This window comes from Magallana gigas, chromosome 8, assembly GCF_963853765.1.
Source record: "Magallana gigas chromosome 8, xbMagGiga1.1, whole genome shotgun sequence".
Lineage (NCBI taxonomy): Eukaryota > Metazoa > Mollusca > Bivalvia > Ostreida > Ostreidae > Magallana > Magallana gigas.
Window position 1 is genome coordinate 20,789,719 of NC_088860.1, and position 17,606 is coordinate 20,807,324.

Below are 17,606 nucleotides of genomic sequence, written 5' to 3' on the forward strand. Positions count from 1 at the left end.
AGTTGATTAAAGGCGTTAAGGTTTAAATAATATCAAAATTTTAGAGAATTCTGTACGTAAATAAAATTATAAGAACTTAAATTCTCTTTGAAAATTTATTTCATTTTATCTCATTTTTATGCGGATATATCTTTTTTTGATAAATAAGCAAGTGTAACATAAAAATTTTTGATTTGAAATAATAATTCCTTTATTTTACATAGGATATAAGTCAAAAAATGATTCTGTGAAATTCAAATTTCAGGCTTAGGCTTATATTCTCTATGTATGAAAAAGCGCCATTTTCTGCAATCGGTTCTATTTTTAGCAACGACCCTAGCTCTTATAATACCGATGGACCACCCAACAGGGTAAAATTTGATGAGAAGATATCCTCAGATACATGTTTGAAAAATATGAAAAAATTCTGTACGCATTTTATTTATCTAGTGGGGTATGGACCATTACCTTAATCGATTCCAAACTCAAACCATTCAATTTTATCTCCATCTTATCCATGTTCAAAACTCTACAGCAGATACCGATACACTGGTATTCGTCTGGGAAGAACACCTTCAGAAAAGTATAGATACAAGTGTAATAATTATATTCTTCTACTGTGCATGAACTCTATATATTTATACGATCTGAACGTGGGTATACACGTACATAAACTAAGGGTATTTAGCCTTTCATGACTTTGCATGGAGCATGACTCTTCTTCCATGTTAGACCGACTTTTAAACGATACGTTCAACGTCGATTATATTTAATTGAAAGAAAGTCAAGCTAAAGATAGGTTGTCGTGAATTAAAAGCAAAATGGGTTCTGTACAAGACAATAGACTTAAAGCAAAGAATGAGCGGGACAATTGCGTTGGGTTTGAAACGGAGAAAATGATTAAAGATACAGAGAAAAGTGATCTAATTGTTCAGATTGAAACAGATCCGAAGCAGCATATCTTGTATAAGGCAGGAGATCACCCGCCGATTTATCTTACCATTTTCTGTGGTTTTCAGGTAATTTTTCTCTTTTGTATTAAAGTATATTTCTGCCCCTACATGCAAGATGCGTTATTCTATATGCAAGATAACTATGTCTATTTGCATGATAATTATGTCTGCATGCAAAATAATTGTTTTGACATCCAGGTAGCAAATCTTTTTAGATGTTCTGATCTTTGTATGGGTTAATTGACTTACCATGCAATGGCGAACTCTGACATCATAAATACAAGATGCAGCATAATTATGACAACAGCGACTTATTTTTTGTAGACATGCAAGATAATTACATAGACATGCAAAATATTTATGTCGACAAGCGACCTGTTCATATCAAAATGTGAGTTAATTTTGTTAACACGCAAGATATTTATATCTACAAGCGAGTTAATTACGTCAAAATACGACATACATGTCGACATGCGACTTTTTTTTTCTGTCAACATGCGAGTTGATTATGTCAACATGCAAGTTATTTCGCATGTTGTTATAAAAAAAACTTGCTTTAAAATATAATTATCTCGCATGCTGACATCATTATCTTGCATGTTTAGATAATTAACTCGCATAATAACGTAGATAATTCTCATGTCAACATGCATAATTATCTCGCATGTTTACATCAATTTCTTGCACGTTAACACAATGATCTCGCATCGACAAAATATCTTGCAAATTAACATTATTTAATGAAATGTTCACATAAATAAGTCGCATGTCAACATAAATAAGCCCTTGTTGTCACAATTATGTTGCATCTTGCATCTATCTCAGATACGGGCGTAAGAAAGTGATTTCACCCAATCATAAAAAATCATGTTGTCTCAACGATTTGCAACATGTAGACATAATTATCTTGCATGGTTGCAAAATTATTTTTTTTGCATCAAAGTAGTAAAATAAAGTGACATAATTTATCTTGCGTGTAGGGTGCGGAAATATGCCATAACATAGTACTATTAGTTTACTCTTACTAATTAAAACTTTTTTGGCATCAGATAAAGAAAAAACTGGTCTTTAGGCACCAGTGTTTTCAACTTCTTGCAACCTTAAATTTTTCATTCAATAAGTTTGATTTAAGAAAGAATTAAATATATAAAATAGATGTCGTCAAGATGATTAAGAAATGAGTTCAATGTCTAAGCAAGTTATAAGAGTACATGTATAACCTTGGTTGTGGCAAGCGGATTATAAAAAAGCGTAAATTGCTCCAACCTAGGTTATTCGAGTATTACCACTACTAGATTATGAGTTCATTTCTTGTAAATTATAATTTAATTTTCTTAAATTTACGGTACAAATTGAGTCCTTTTTTACTTTTAAAAATGATATCAATCTGTTCAAAATTAAAACGCATCGTTAAGCGGATTGGTACGTTTTTCACGTTGGTGCAAACCAGGTTATACAAATTTCAATCCAATCAAATGCCGCGTTACAACCAGAATAAAATGATATGAAAACCTTAAAAGATATTTTCAAAATTCAAACTGTTATGAAAATGACCAATTCTCCGGGTGTATTATTTGAAATTTAATTGCCTTTGAGAACATGGCCAATTTTGCTGCTAATTTCTTTCGCCTTTTATATTTTTCTCAAGATGATGTAAATGCTTAAGAAATAAGGTATCATTCTTTAATGTTCTTCGGGATATAAAAACAAGTTGGTCACATAATCAAACCCCATAAAGCGATTGTAATTTTCAAGAGCGCTTTGTTACGATGTCGATCCATAAACGTGATCTAACGTAAATCTTAAGCCATGATCATTTATCTCGCAATTAATGTTATAAAATTGTAAAAAAGAAAAGAATGAATAAAACTTCGTACAAGCGTCACAAAATACAGACAAGTTTATTAGTTTTTCTTTATTCATTAAATTATGTTTTTATTAAAATATTAGGCGTGTTATAGCAAAAATCGGTAAATTTGAGTATAAAGGACAAGTAGTGACCCATATTATTAATGCACTACACTGACTTCTTGACCCAGACTACTGTTATGCAGGAATAAAGGCGGATTGTTCAAACAGTATTGTATAATGGGAACATTTGCAAGTGTAAATATATAATGTCATAACAACAGAAACATGTTTAGCATAAATTTGTGCATGGAAATATAAAACTTGTTATGAGAGTTCGAATCTCAGTCAAGTGAAATCACGTGAACGCCAAGACCATAAGAATAAAATTCATTAACTAGTAATTCAATTCTTGTAGTGGCGTGCTTTTGATTCGCTCAACATTATATAAATAGTGCCTGTTTGGGAGGGTGTCAATTTCAACAGTTACCCTCCTAAACAGGCACTTTTTATTTTATTATATTGAATGTCTTAATTTAAAAGAGAATTTTACTGCTTTTATATAGAAATGAAGTGAATTCAACGGCGAACCCTACGCGCATAATTTACGCGCATGTAACAATTCGTTGTGTTACCCGTTGCCAAGTGTGTTGCTAACGCTGGGGTAATAGAACGGATTACCATCTGCGTCTAAACCAATCAGATTTCAGTATTTTACATGAAAGTATAATAATACTTTTTCCAACACTTTCATGTAAAATACTGAAATCTGATTGGTTTAGACGCAGTTTATAATCCGTTCTATTACCCTCAGCGTTAGCAACACACTTGGCAACGGGTAACACAACGAGTTGTTATATGCGCGTAAATTAGGCGCGTACGGTTCGCCGCGGAATTCACGTCATTCCTATAGAAAAAAAGCAGTAAAGTTTTGATCGAATAAGACATTCAGTATAATAAAACAAATAGTGCCTGTTTGGAAGGGTAAAATTATCAAATTTTGAGTTGAAATTGACACTCCAAGAAATCAAACCATTGTCAACCGATCCGACGCGAAGCTGTGCATTTGATTCAGACTTGAACTAATACAACACATAAGTAAACAGTAACTCTAGCCTTTTTAAGAAAACAGAATTTCAAACTCATATTTTGCCTGTAACTCGATATTCACTTTCAAACTTTGACAAAGTATTAAAAATACCCATATTACCCATAGTAGACAATATAAAATAGAAAAATAAAATTTGAAATTTAAGCTCAAATTTTGTCTAGGTCTCATTTAAGGAAAATTGTAAGATCACCTTTGAAAAGACGATCAGTGTAAAACAAAAGATTCTTTCAACTATTATCTTGTAAAAATACACTGTAAATTAGAGTTTTTTATTTTGTCCCACAGCACACTTTAGTCTCGCTTTCCGGTGTGATGGCAGTTTCTCTTTTGGTATCCGACGTCACCTGTGCAAATCTGGATGACGACATCAAGTCCACCCTTCTTAGCTCTACAATGTTGATGTCTGGTGTCTGTACAGTTATGATGTGTCTGTTAGGTTCCAGGTAAATCTCTCTCTCTCTCTCTCTCTCTCTCTCTCTCTCTCTCTCTCTCTATCTATCTATCTATCTATCTATCTATCTATCTATCTATCTATCTATATATATATATATATATCACAACGTGTGGTTACATGTAGTATCAGTATTTACTATCATTTCATTATTCTTCCGTAGACTTCCTTTGTTCCAAGGCGCTGCTTCAGAATTTTTGATTCCTTTGCTTGCAATGCAGGTTTTAGATAAATCAAAGTGTGATTTTCCACCAAAAATTTATATAGGTATGAATATACTTTTAATCAAAAATATATTTCCTGGAAGAGTGCATTTGTGTTCTCGGGTTTTTTTCGGAGGGGGGGGGGGGGTTGTTTGGGTTTTTTTGTTTTGGTATTTTTTTTTGTTTTGTTTCCTTTTTTCAAAATTGTATTTTAACAGAGCAATTTTATCTCGGAGGAAATATTTTAGACAAATATTTATTACAAGTAAATTTTATCTCCTTTTTTTCGATGTATCATTTTAGACACAAACTCTACGATAACAAACACGTCTGGTATACATCTTGATCAACATAGCGAGTTTATACTTAAGAACATTCAAGAGGTGAGCATCTTTCATTTGTTTATGTACTTATTTCAAGTTTAAGTAGATAAACGTTACAAAATGTAAAAATGATTAACTTTAAAGGGGCATGGTCACGATTTCGCTCAAAATTATGTTTCCGATTTTAATTGTTACAATGCTTCAGTAAGGCATTCATAAAAGGCAACTGAAATTTGAGTGTAATTCGTTGAATTATAAGCAAGTTACAGAGCTTCAAATTCTTCACTATGTAAACAAAGCGTTTGTTTACATTTTGAATTTTAAAGTGAAAATTCCAATTTCAGACCTAAAATGAATGTGTAAGAAGTTAGGAACCGTTTATTTATACTTAAAATGAATAAGAAGATAGACAAACCAGCTTGAACAAGATTTTTTACAGGTATATTGAACCTATGTAAACAAATACAGGGCACAAGCCTTATTTACATGACAAAGAATTGTCAGCTCTGTATCTTGCTTTTAACTCCGTGAATGACTTTCAAATTTTGTTTGATCATTAGAAATGCATTCATGAAGCATTGTAAATAATAAAAATAGAAAAATAGAATTTGACCAAAATCGTGACCATGCTCCTTTAAATGAATATACTAAGTTTTCTACGACAGGTGTCAACTACTTACCTGGAAAAAACAATTCTTATTTCATATTTCGAAAAATGCGTTGAAAAATTCCCTTTATGAAAATAAATTTAGATGAATACATTAAAATTCTAAAACAACAATACTGTTTTGAAATATACTTTTTCCGTTTCCAAACATGGAGTATTTAGTGTTTCACGTCTTTTTCACGTTCACGGAAGCTCCAAGGAAGTTTGGTGGCAGCAGGGGCAATTCAGTTTTTGATTGGAGCAACAGGATTAGTCAGCCTCCTTCTGAAATTCATTGGACCAATCACAATCGTTCCAACACTTCTTCTGATTACCGTTTTTCTCGTCAGAGCATGTGTTAAATTTGCTTCCGTTAATTGGGGCATAGCGTTAATGTGAGTTGAAACAATTAAATAATTTTATATAATTTCATACAATCAGATTGCTATTTTGGAAGTCACTGACTACTGTTATGTTATTGAAGGGTAGCAGCAGTATCACTGATACTGTCACTATATCTCAGTTATTACAATACACCTATTCCGATGTGGACGAAGAAGAAAGGTTTTCATATCCTGTGGTTTCCATTACATCAAGTGTATTCGGTATGTTTTTAAAGATTATACCGCCAACAGCATTTATAATTTCTGATAATATTTTTAGGAAAGGATTTCTATCTAGCAAATTTAAATTTATTGTATTGTCGAGCCTTAGCCAGAAAATGATAAACAGTAACAGCACTTCATACTTCAAATCAGCATGTCATCTCGTACTTAGTATTGCGATGCAATGTCGAAATCATACTTGTATATGTATATGTAGGGTATTCAAGTCGCGTAGAACACAGGATGAACCAGTATTCAAAAATAAAGTTAAAACCTTACTTTCAACAATAAAATCAGATTTATGAAATGTGATTTTAGCCGCAAGGTACATGTAAATAATCAAAATATTAAAACCAAACATCACATTGTGTATTTCACGTAAAGCAATGCTCCTATACCTATTCCTGGGTTTTTAGATCCTTATTGGGATTCTAGTTGGTTGGTTTGTGTGTGGTGTAATGACAGTGGCAGGTGCGTTTAGTCCTGATGACAAGTTGGCGAGAACAGACACTGGCTTGGACGCCATTAGAAAAGCTGATTGGTTCCGGCTACCATACCCAGGTATTTCTGCTAATCAACTACTCAATTATTTGACAACATGCCGCCCTGATCATGATTCACATATAATGAGAAATAATGACATTGTATACATTGAATTTGATTATCAACTGCTAAACTGAATTTTTACGAACTTTTCAGATCAGTTCGGTTCGATTTCGTTCAGTGCGAGCATTTTTATGGGATTTTTTATAGGAACTATTATGTCTATACTCGATTCTATTGGGGACTACTACGCATGCGCCAAAATATGCAATCTTCCTCCTCCACCAGCACATTGTGTAAATCGAGGGATAGCCATTGAGGGATTTTGTAGCCTTATCGCGGGCTTCCTTGGTTGTGGACATGCTACGACAACTTATGGCGCAAACATTGGTGCAATTGGCGTGACAAAGGTTAAAAATCATTGCATCGTATATGAATATATTTGGTCAAAGATGTTTCATTCTTAACCAGCCCATTTTATGTCCTCGCAATAAATGATTTGCTTCCGAGTAAGTAGTTTTTTAGCTGTATTTAAGAAAATACGCACATTATTTATCAAAAATTTATCTAATACGACTTTTCAGGCTTTTCCAACAATCCGAGATATAGACGGAAAACCCTATAATAATCCTGTTATGTAATATTCAATACGCAAGTACTGGTTCTATCTTTAGATTAAATTGTCTGCTCTTAATTGGTTCCAAACGCTACCACTGTAGAAATGGCGCTTTTGTAATCGTAATCAATGACAGCGAAACCAGTCCTATTGAGCTCTTGCGTAGGAATATTTACGACTACAAAATATATAAATTGTTCGTACTTTTCAAAATATAGCTATTTTCAAGGTATTTATAAATAAGTTTCTCTAAAAAAAAATTCCTCTGATTACTTAACATCGAATTCATCGAGTAATTTCAAGCGCTTAGTCTTGTTAGTGGTGATGATTTGTCCAAACACTCTTTTACTTCCGTAACTGCATAGAAGAATTTATGAAAATCAAATGCAAGAATTTTTTTTCAGACATGTTGAAATTTATATTCTAATTCATGGTAAAATAACAAATGTGATTAAATACAACAGCTGCATTGAAAGCAAAACTTAATTTTCACTTAATTCTCTTTTAATTCCAAGGTTGTAGCCAAGAATATGAAGGCATGGGAAGCACTGTTATTATTTTCTGAAGTACACAATTTATACACTTTCTTCATGGAAAAAAGACATGATAATAATTATTTGATACGTATATATGTTTAGGATCAGTAACCAGTGACGGCGTGATCAAAATGCTACTTGTTTACCCCAACCTGTGCGCGGGTGTTGTTGCCTGCTTTCTGGACAATACAGTCAAAGGTTGCTTTTTTCAATCTCTCATATTTCATAGATATTGCATTTATTGAATGGTAGCTGTTTACGAGGGTATTTTTATTTTTTAAATTTTCTATTCTATATCTAAATGAGAATATATTTGATCTTAAAGGGGCATGGTCACGATTTTGGTCAAATTCTATTTTCCTTTTTTTATTATTTACAATGCATTTCTAATGATAAAATGAGATTTCATGTAGACAAGGCTCGTGCCCAGTTTTTGATTACATTGGTACAATATACCAGTAAAACATCTTTTTCAACCTGATTTGTCTATCTTTATATTAATTTTAAGCATGATTAAACAGTTCCTTATGTTTAACACATTTATTTTAGGTCTGACATTAGAATTTTCACTTCAAAATTCAAAATGTAAACAGACTTTGTTTAGATAGCAAAGAATTTCAAGCTGTGTAATTTTCTTAAAACTCAACGAATAAATCTCAAATTTTAGATGCCTTTTAAGAATACCTTACTGAAGCATGGTAAAAATTAAAATCGGAAAAATTATTTTCGACCAAAATCGTGACCATGCCCCGTTAAGATAACAAAACAAAGTGACATTAGATATAAACAATGTATGTTTATATGTATGCATGTCAAAACTTCATAATGATAAATGAAATAAATATTGTAAGCTGGATTCACCAAAATTCAATACGCAAACAAAACTATGTTTAGGATTAAGAATACTAGTACTTTTTAAAAAAAAAAGTTTATTTAAAAAAGTATCTCTAACACGCAACAAAACTCTATTTATGTTTTTAACAACGATTGTAATGCATTCTGTATGGCTATTAATTATGTTCCTCTTGAAACGGTAAGAGAAATTACTTAATTTGACCGTTTTTTTATTGAACATTACCTCTATCTGAATGCATGGCAATTTCATGATTATTTGTTTATTTGTTTAAATTCAGGTACTTTGAAAGAAAGAGGAATTGAGGCATGGCAGGTAATGATCGACGACAAATCAGACAATATGAAAGAATTTGATGGTGACGTCACGATCTATGACATCCCTCTCCCACGATATCTAAAGAAATCCAATGTCTTCCGGCGTTTACCATTTATTCCTCCTGTTCGTGAATAATTGCCATGTCATTTTTCTATTGTTTTTATCCACAACGTTTATTATTGTTATAAGTGAAATAGTATAAATGCGTTTAGGCTTTACTATTATAATTTATTTACACATATATTGCTATTTTAACAAAAAGAAATGATTTATATAATAGATAGATCATAAAGTTTTAGAAAAATAACTTGTTCAAGTTTTACATGCTTATATGCGGAAAACTAAAAATTAGTTTATTCTAATTAATAAATGGTTGTTTAAACTCTAAAGATGCTGATTGCCATGACTTCAAGCCTAATGAGCGTGTACCTGAAATAAAAGAGTGCTTGTCAGATATTTCATGTATATAATTATATCCATGTAGAACTCCCACACACAAAAAAAAACAAATATTAAAAAAATCATAGTAATAAAATCATACATCCATACTCAGGAGACAGTAACTGTCACACATATTGATTTGTCCTTTTACAAACTTACTTTTTCACAAATATATTACGAAATACTTATTTACATCTAACAAGCTGAAACGTGATTCTAATTAATTTGTTTTATGCTTTTCAAATCAGACAATACTAAAAAGTAAAGATAGTTAAAGTATTATATAATATAGTACTTAACAATCGATAAATTCGATGCAATGTTTTGAAAAGCATTTTTTAAATAGAAATATTCAAATTCGATATGATATATGTACAAACAATTCATACAGTTGGTACATGTAAATGTAAATACCCATAAATGATTGCTTGAACCAGAAATTATTCTTTCCTGAATAAAAATCAACTCTCGTCAGTTCTTTAAGAACTTTGATTTGTGATGCTTTAACTGGGTTGGAAAATATGATGAAACAGCTCACAAAGGCGAGCAGTACAGGCCTCACAGCAAGCTATCTACATTTACAACGAAAACAAATATTCTGATAGACTAAGAATATTCAATATCTTTTCAATAACTGTATGATTTAAAATCAAAATTTCTGCAAAAACCACCTTATCATATTGCTTATTCAGTATGTCCAATTTTCAATCTTAGAAATATTTTTGACATTGCATTTATATATTTACGTGGATTCTCTAATAACAGAACAGTGTTACTAAATAAAACCAAAAATTGGAGTTAGGGCTTAAGTTTCATTATTTTTGTATGATAATTTAGATGCTTATTATTGGTTTCTAACCCTATAGGCCTAAAATACCTTTCTAAAGAGCACAAAATATGATGCAATTTTACCACGTGAACGTGGGTATACATATAGATAGACTACAGGTATATGTAGCCCAACGTTTCTGTAACCGATCTACATTCATGCCTATGCATTAAACATGGAGAAGCTCATACGTCTTCCATATCAGGCCGACTTTTAAAAGACACATTCATCCATCATTATTGAATGTATCATCGAAGAGAAATCAAGATATAGATTTTTGTGAATTGAAAAGAAAATGGGTACCGCAGAAGAAAATGGGCTTGAAGCAAAATATGAGCGAGACAATTACGTTGAAAAAGGAACTGGGTTTGAAACGGGGAAAATGATTAAAGATGAAGAAAAGAATAATCTGGTTGTTGAGATTGAAACAGATCCGAAGCAGCATATCTTGTATAAGGCAGGGGATCACCCACCGATTTATCTAACCATTTTCTGTGGTTTTCAGGTAATATATCTTTTTTTTAGTCCACCGGAATCTGTATCATTTAGTCATTGTATATTGTAAAGAAAACTAGGATTAAATGCACCGATGCATAGTAACAGAGTTTGCAATGCTGTAGAAGCAGAAATATTCGTTGAGAATTATTTTCGTTATCACCATAAATCAACGAAACTAAATCCATGACGAATTTTTAATCAAAATATTAATGAATACAAAGAAATTACGATATGGCGAAACTAAATGCCAACGGAATTTTATTTGGTACAAAAACAACGAAGTTTTGACCCAACGAAAATATGTGCTTCTACAGTATGTAACTAGCCGTAAGTAAGGTCAAGTAATAATTACGACACATTCCATTCTGACGGTTAACACTGAAGAAAATGGGTGAATAAGGCGTGTATAATGCCTACATAAGGACAGATAAGATACTGTAAAATTATCAACAAATCTGATAATCGCTTTTTAAAGCTATTAATTACAATGTATATTTAACATTATATCTATTAGTAATCTTTAAATATGTTAAATACTTGGAATATGTTGATTTAAACCAGAGTATGCGTGTTAAAACTTCCATCTAGTGTCATTTTTAAGAACTTCACTGCGTTTTCTTTTATAGTTAGGGTCGGTCCAAGCTCCATATATCTTGCTTGTAACTCAATATTCACTCTCAAACTTTGACATAGTATTATAAATACCCATATTAACCATATTAGACAATATAAATGGAAAAATAAAATATGAAATTTAAGCTCAAATTTTGTCCAGGTCCCTTTAAGCAAAATTGTAAGATAACCTCTGAAAAGACGATCAATGTAAAACAAAAGATCTTTTCAACTATTATCTTGTAAAATACTCTGTAAAGATTTTTATTTTGTCCCACAGCACACTTTAGTCTCGCTTTCTAATGTGATGGCAGTTTCTCTTTTGGTATCCGACGTCACCTGTGCAAATCTGGATGACGACATCAAGTCCACCCTTCTTAGCTCTACAATGTTGATGTCTGGTGTCTGTACAGTTATGATGTGTCTGTTAGGTTCCAGGTAAATCTCTCTCTCTCTCTCTCTCTCTCTCTCTCTCTCTCTCTGTGTGTGTGTGTGTGTGTGTATCTCACAACGTGTGATTACATGTAGAATCAGTATTTACTATCATTTCATTATTCTTCCGTAGACTTCCTTTGTTCCAAGGCGCTGCTTCAGAATTTTTGATTCCTTTGCTTGCAATGCAGGTTTTAGATAAATCAAAGTGTGATTTTCCAGCAAAAATTTATATAGGTATGAATATACTTTTAATCACCAAAAAAACATTTTCTGGAAGTGTACACTCGTGTTGTCGTTTTTTTGTTGGGGTTTTTTTTTTGGGGGGGGGGGGGGGTTGTTTGGTTTTTATTTGTTGTGGTATTTTTTTTTTGTTTTGTTTTCTTTTTTCAAAATTGTATTTTGACAGAGCAGTTTTATCTCGGAGTAAGTATTTTAGACAAATATTTATTACAAGTAAATTTTATCTCCTTTTATTCGGTGTATCATTTTAGACACAAACTCTACGATAACAAACACGTCTGGTATACATCTTGATCAACATAGCGAGTTTATACTGAAGAATATTCGAGAGGTGAGCATCTTTCATTTGTTTATGTACATATATCAAGATTTAAGCAGATAAACGTTACAAACTGTAAAAATAATTAAATTTAAATGAATGTTTTGCTTGATGGGTGTCTACTATTTACCTAGAAAAGAATTCTTATTTCATATTTCGAACATAGAAGAATTTCCCCTATTTAAGAAAAAATTGATGAATACATTAAAATGACAATACTGTTTTGTAGTAATATGGAGTATTTAGTGTTTCACGTCTATTTCACGTTCACGGAAGCTCCAAGGAAGTTTGGTGGCAGCAGGGACTATCCAATTTTTGATTGGAGCAACAGGATTAGTCAGCCTCCTTCTGAAATTCATCGGACCAATCACAATCGTTCCAACACTTCTTCTGATTACCGTTTTTCTCGTCAGAGCATGTGTTAAATTTGCTTCCGTTAATTGGGGCATAGCGTTAATGTGAGTTGAAACAATTAAATAATTTTATTTAATTTCATACAATCAGATGGCTATTTTGGAAGTCACTGACTACTTTTATGTTGTTGAAGGGTAGCAGCAGTATCACTGATACTGTCGCTCTATCTAAGCCATCACAACACCCCAATTCCAATGTGGACGAGAAAGAGAGGTTTTCATATCCTGTGGTTTCCATTACACCAAGTATATTCGGTAGGTTTTCATAGATATACGGCCAATTGCATGCATGATTCATTCTAATATTTTTAGAAAAAGGTTTCTATCTAGCAAATTTAAATTTATTGTATTGTCGAGCCTTAGCCAGAAAATGATTAACAGTAACAGCAATTCATACTTCAAATCAGCATGTCATCTCGTACTTAGTATTGCGATGCAATGTCGAAATCATACTTACATGTATATGTAAGGGTATTCAAGTCGCGTCGAACACAGGATAAACCAGTATTCAAAAATAAAGTTAAAACCTTTCTTTCAAAAATGAAATCAGATTTAAGAAATGAGATTTTAGCTGCAAGGTACATGTAAATAATCAAAATATTAAAACCAAACATCACATTGTGTATTTCACGTAAAGCAATGTTCCTATACCTATTCCTGGGTTTTTAGATCCTTATTGGGATTCTAGTTGGTTGGTTTGTGTGTGGTGTAATGACAGTGGCAGGTACGTTTAGTCCTGATGACAAGTTGGCGAGAACAGACACTGGCTTGGACGCCATTAGAAAAGCTGATTGGTTCCGGCTACCATACCCAGGTATTTCTGCTAATCAACTACTCAATTATTTGACAACATGCCCTGATCACATTTAATGAGAAATAATGACATTGTATACATTGAATTTGATTTTCAACTGCTAAATTGAATTTTACGAACTTTTCAGGTCAGTTCGGTTCCATTTCGTTCAGTGCGAGCATTTTTATGGGATTTTTTATAGGAACTATTATGTCTATTCTCGATTCTATTGGGGACTACTACGCATGCGCCAAAATATGCAATCTTCCTCCTCCACCAGCACATTGTGTAAATCGAGGGATAGCCATTGAGGGATTTTGTAGCCTTATCGCGGGCTTCCTTGGTTGTGGACATGCTACGACAACGTATGGAGGAAACATTGGTGCAATTGGCGTGACAAAGGTTAAAAATCATTGCATCGTATATTAATATATTTGGTCAACGATGTTTCATTCTTAACCAGCCCATGTTATGTCCTCGCAATAAATGATTTGCTTTCGTCATTACATTAATTATTTTACAATAAGACTTTGTTATAAAAGTGTATTTTGTCGATAATTATTCATTGACAACATTAAAATTATCTTGTCTTTGCATAATTGCTTTTCCATCTTCTTTCTAAAATTATCCTGTTTTCATAATTTGCTTTTTCATCTTCTACGTAGGTAGCCAGTAGAGATGTGTTTATCGCTACTGGTGTGATATATTTCATATTCGGTATCATTGGGAAGATTTCAGCCGTTTTCCTTACCATTCCTTATCCAGTCTTAGGCGGAGCGCTCATTGTGATGTTTGGAATGTTCAACGGTGTCGTTCTATCGAACTTGCAAGTTGTCTCCCTTAGCTCAACCAGAAATCTTGCCATTATGGGAACAGCTATCTTGTTTGGTTTCATGATTCCGTATTGGTTGGAGACAAATCCTGATGCTATTCAAACAGGTGTCATGTTTTCAAAGTATTAAAATCAAATGAGAGAAGACAACAGCAATAGAAACACATTTTCTAAGTACTGACTGGGTTTGGTTTTATTGATTATTATTAATTTTGAAACCAACGATATGTAAATTCGCATGGCAAGTAGTTTCTTAGCTGTGTTTGAGAAAATACGCACATTGTTTATCAAAAATTTATCTAATACGACTTGTCAGGCAAATCCAAGCTATAGACGGAAAACCCTATATTAATCATGTTATGTAATATTCAATACGCAAGTATTTTTTCTATCTTTAGATTAAATTGTCTGCTCTTAATTGGTTCCAAACGCTACCACTGTAGAAATGGCGCTTTTGTAATTAATGACAGTGAAACCAGTCCTATTGAGCTCTTGTGTAGGAATATACGACTACAAAATATATAAATTGTTCCTACTTTTCAAAATATAACTATTTTCAAGGTATTTATAAATAAGGTTCTCTGAAAAAAAAATCCTCTGATTACTTAACATCGAATTCATCGAGTATTTTCATGAAAAAAAGACATGATAATAATTATTTGATACGTATATATGTTTAGGATCAGTAACCAGTGATGGCGTGATCAAAATGCTGCTTGTTAACCCCAACCTGTGCGCGGGTGTTGTTGCCTGCTTTCTGGACAATACAGTCAAAGGTTGCTTTTTTTAATCTCTCATATTTCATAGATATTGCATTTATTGAATGATAGCTGTTTACGAGGGTATTTTTATTTTTTTAATTTTCTATTCTATATCTAAATGAGAATATATTTGATCTTAAAGGGGCATGGTCAAATTCTATTTTTCTTTTTTTATTAATTACAATGCATTTCTAATGATAAAATGAAATGTCAGAGTTAATCGCAGAGTTATAAGCAAGATACAGGGCTCTCAATTCTTTTCATGTAAACAAGGCTCGTGCCCAGTTTTTGATTACATTGGTTCAATATACCAGTAAAAAATCTTTTTCAACCTGATTTGTCTATCTTTATATTAATTTTAAGCATAATTAAACAGTTGCTTATGTTTAACACATTTATTTTAGGTCTGAAATTAGAATTTTCACTTCAAAATTCAAAATGTAAACAGACGGTTTGTTTACATAGCAAAGAATTTCAAGCTGTGTAATTTGCTTATAACTCAACGAAAAACACTCAAATTTTGGTTGCCTATTAAGAATGCCTTACTGAAGCATGGTAAAAATTAAAATAGGAAAAATTATTTTTGACCAAAATCGTGACCATGCCTCGTTAAGATAACAAAACAAAGTGACATTAGATATAAACAATGTATGTTTATATGTATGCATGTCAAAACTTCATAATGATAAATGAAATAAAGCTGGATTCATTAAAATTCAAAACGCAAACAAAACTATATCTTAGGATTTAGAATACTTTTATTTTTTTAAAGTTTGTTATTTATAAAGGCATCTATAACACGCACCAAAACTCTTTTTATGTTTTTAAAAACGATTGTAATGCATTTTGTATGGCTAATAATTATGTTTCTCTTGAAACGGTAAGAGAAATTACTTAATTTGACCGATTTTTTTTTATTGAACATTACCTCTATCTGAATGCATGGCAATTCCATGATTATTTGTATATTTGTTTAAATGCAGGTACTTTGAAAGAAAGAGGAATTGAGGCATGGCAGATAATGATCGACGACAAAGCAGACAATATGAAAGAATTTGATGGTGACGTCACGATCTATGACATCCCTCTCCCACGATATCTAAAAAAATCCAAAGTCTTCCGGCGTTTACCATTTATTCCTCCTGTTCGTGAATAATTGCCATGTAATTTTTCTATTGTTTTCATTCGATGAATTATCGAATTCAGGCATCGATAATTTCGATGCGATGTTTTGAACAAACAATTTATACAGTAGGTACATGTACATGTGTAAATACCCATAAATGCTTGCTTGAACCAATCAAAGTACTGAAGTACGGACGGGAGTTGATTTTATCGATCATCATTTATTTTAAAATCAATTTATCTTGCATGGCAATTAGTTTCTAGTTTGTATTTGAATTACGCACTTTTTTATAATACGAATTTTTAGACTTTTCAGACAAGAATTTCGAGAAACCCCATATGAATCATGTTGTGTAATACTTAAAGATAGATTTCAACTACTAGTATGTATTAGTTATCGAAACAATTCTAAAAATTGTATGGATCCAAGCACTATTGATATCGAACTCTAGTCTCGTTTAACTAGAAGCTCGGCTGTTTCCGTTAATATCCGACAAGCAAGAGAGCCCCCTCTCTGCTTGTCGCAGATTTACGGAGACAGACGAGCGTCTGGTTGGACGAGACTCTATTAACTCTAGCGTAGGAATACATGAGACTACAAAAATATCTAAATTGTTCGTAGTATATAAAATTTGACTTTTATTAAGGTGTTTATAGATATGTTTCCTTGAAAATCAATGCTTCATCATATATTTTTTTTTGTTTCTATTATTTTCAAGAACTTAGTCTTGTCAGCGGTGATGATTTGTGCTTAGGTCCAAACACTGTTTCACTTTCGGTTTGCCAGAGTAACTGCATAGGAGAGTTGAAAATCAACTTCCAATAATTATTCTTTCCTGTCAGTAAATAAAAATAAACTCTGGTCAGTTCTTTGAGAACTTTGATTTGTGATGCTTTAACTGGGTTGGAAAATATGATGAAACAGCTTACAAAGGCGAGCAGTACAGGCCTCACAGCAAGCTATCTACATTTACAACGAAAACAAATATTCTGATAGACTGAGAATATTCAATATCTTTTCAAAAACTGCATGATTTAAAATCAAAATTTTTGCAAAAAACCCCTTATCATATTGCTTATTCAGTGTGTCCAATTTTCAATATTAGAAATATTTATGACATTGCATTTATATATTTACGTGGATTCTCTGATAACAGAACAGTGTATCTGAATAAAACCAATCATTGGATTTATGGCTTAAGTTTCATAATTTTTGTATGAAAATTTAGATGCTTATTATTGGTTTCTTACCCTATAGGCCTGGCTCCGTCGTCACCAATTTTCCTCAAATCGATACTCAGCCTCAAATCTGAGGTTTGACCT

The 17,606-nt window shown here is 32.3% G+C and overlaps 1 protein-coding gene across 6 annotated transcripts; it reads left to right on the forward strand.

Moving 5' to 3' along the window:
* Positions 1-742: 742 nt before the first annotated feature.
* On the forward strand, positions 743-17,472 carry LOC117689911 (solute carrier family 23 member 2). 6 transcript variants are annotated; one of them, XM_066068717.1, is made up of 11 exons: positions 743-998; positions 4,177-4,334; positions 4,506-4,609; positions 4,849-4,928; positions 5,728-5,909; positions 5,999-6,119; positions 6,536-6,680; positions 6,819-7,072; positions 14,231-14,504; positions 15,078-15,173; positions 16,142-17,472. In XM_066068717.1, the coding sequence occupies exons 1-11, from the start codon at positions 801-803 to the stop codon at positions 16,312-16,314; spliced, it is 1,785 nt and encodes a 594-aa protein (XP_065924789.1). In that variant the 5' UTR covers positions 743-800; the 3' UTR covers positions 16,315-17,472. The 6 variants fall into 6 exon arrangements, with proteins under 6 accessions (XP_065924789.1, XP_065924792.1, XP_065924790.1 ...); XM_066068720.1 differs by having other exon boundaries at positions 6,873-7,072; XM_066068718.1 differs by having other exon boundaries at positions 6,038-6,119.
* Positions 17,473-17,606: the final 134 nt, after the last annotated feature.

Excerpts from the sequence above, each read along its gene's own strand:
- LOC117689911 (XM_066068716.1), top strand. The coding sequence starts at position 10,551 with ATGGGTACCGCAGAAGAAAATGGGCTTGAAGCAAAATATGAGCGAGAC. Across the intron at positions 13,028-13,441 it reads CATTACACCAAGTATATTCG|ATCCTTATTGGGATTCTAGT; the intron begins GTAGGTTTTCAT and ends CTGGGTTTTTAG. Across the intron at positions 13,968-14,230 it reads GTGCAATTGGCGTGACAAAG|GTAGCCAGTAGAGATGTGTT; the intron begins GTTAAAAATCAT and ends TCTTCTACGTAG.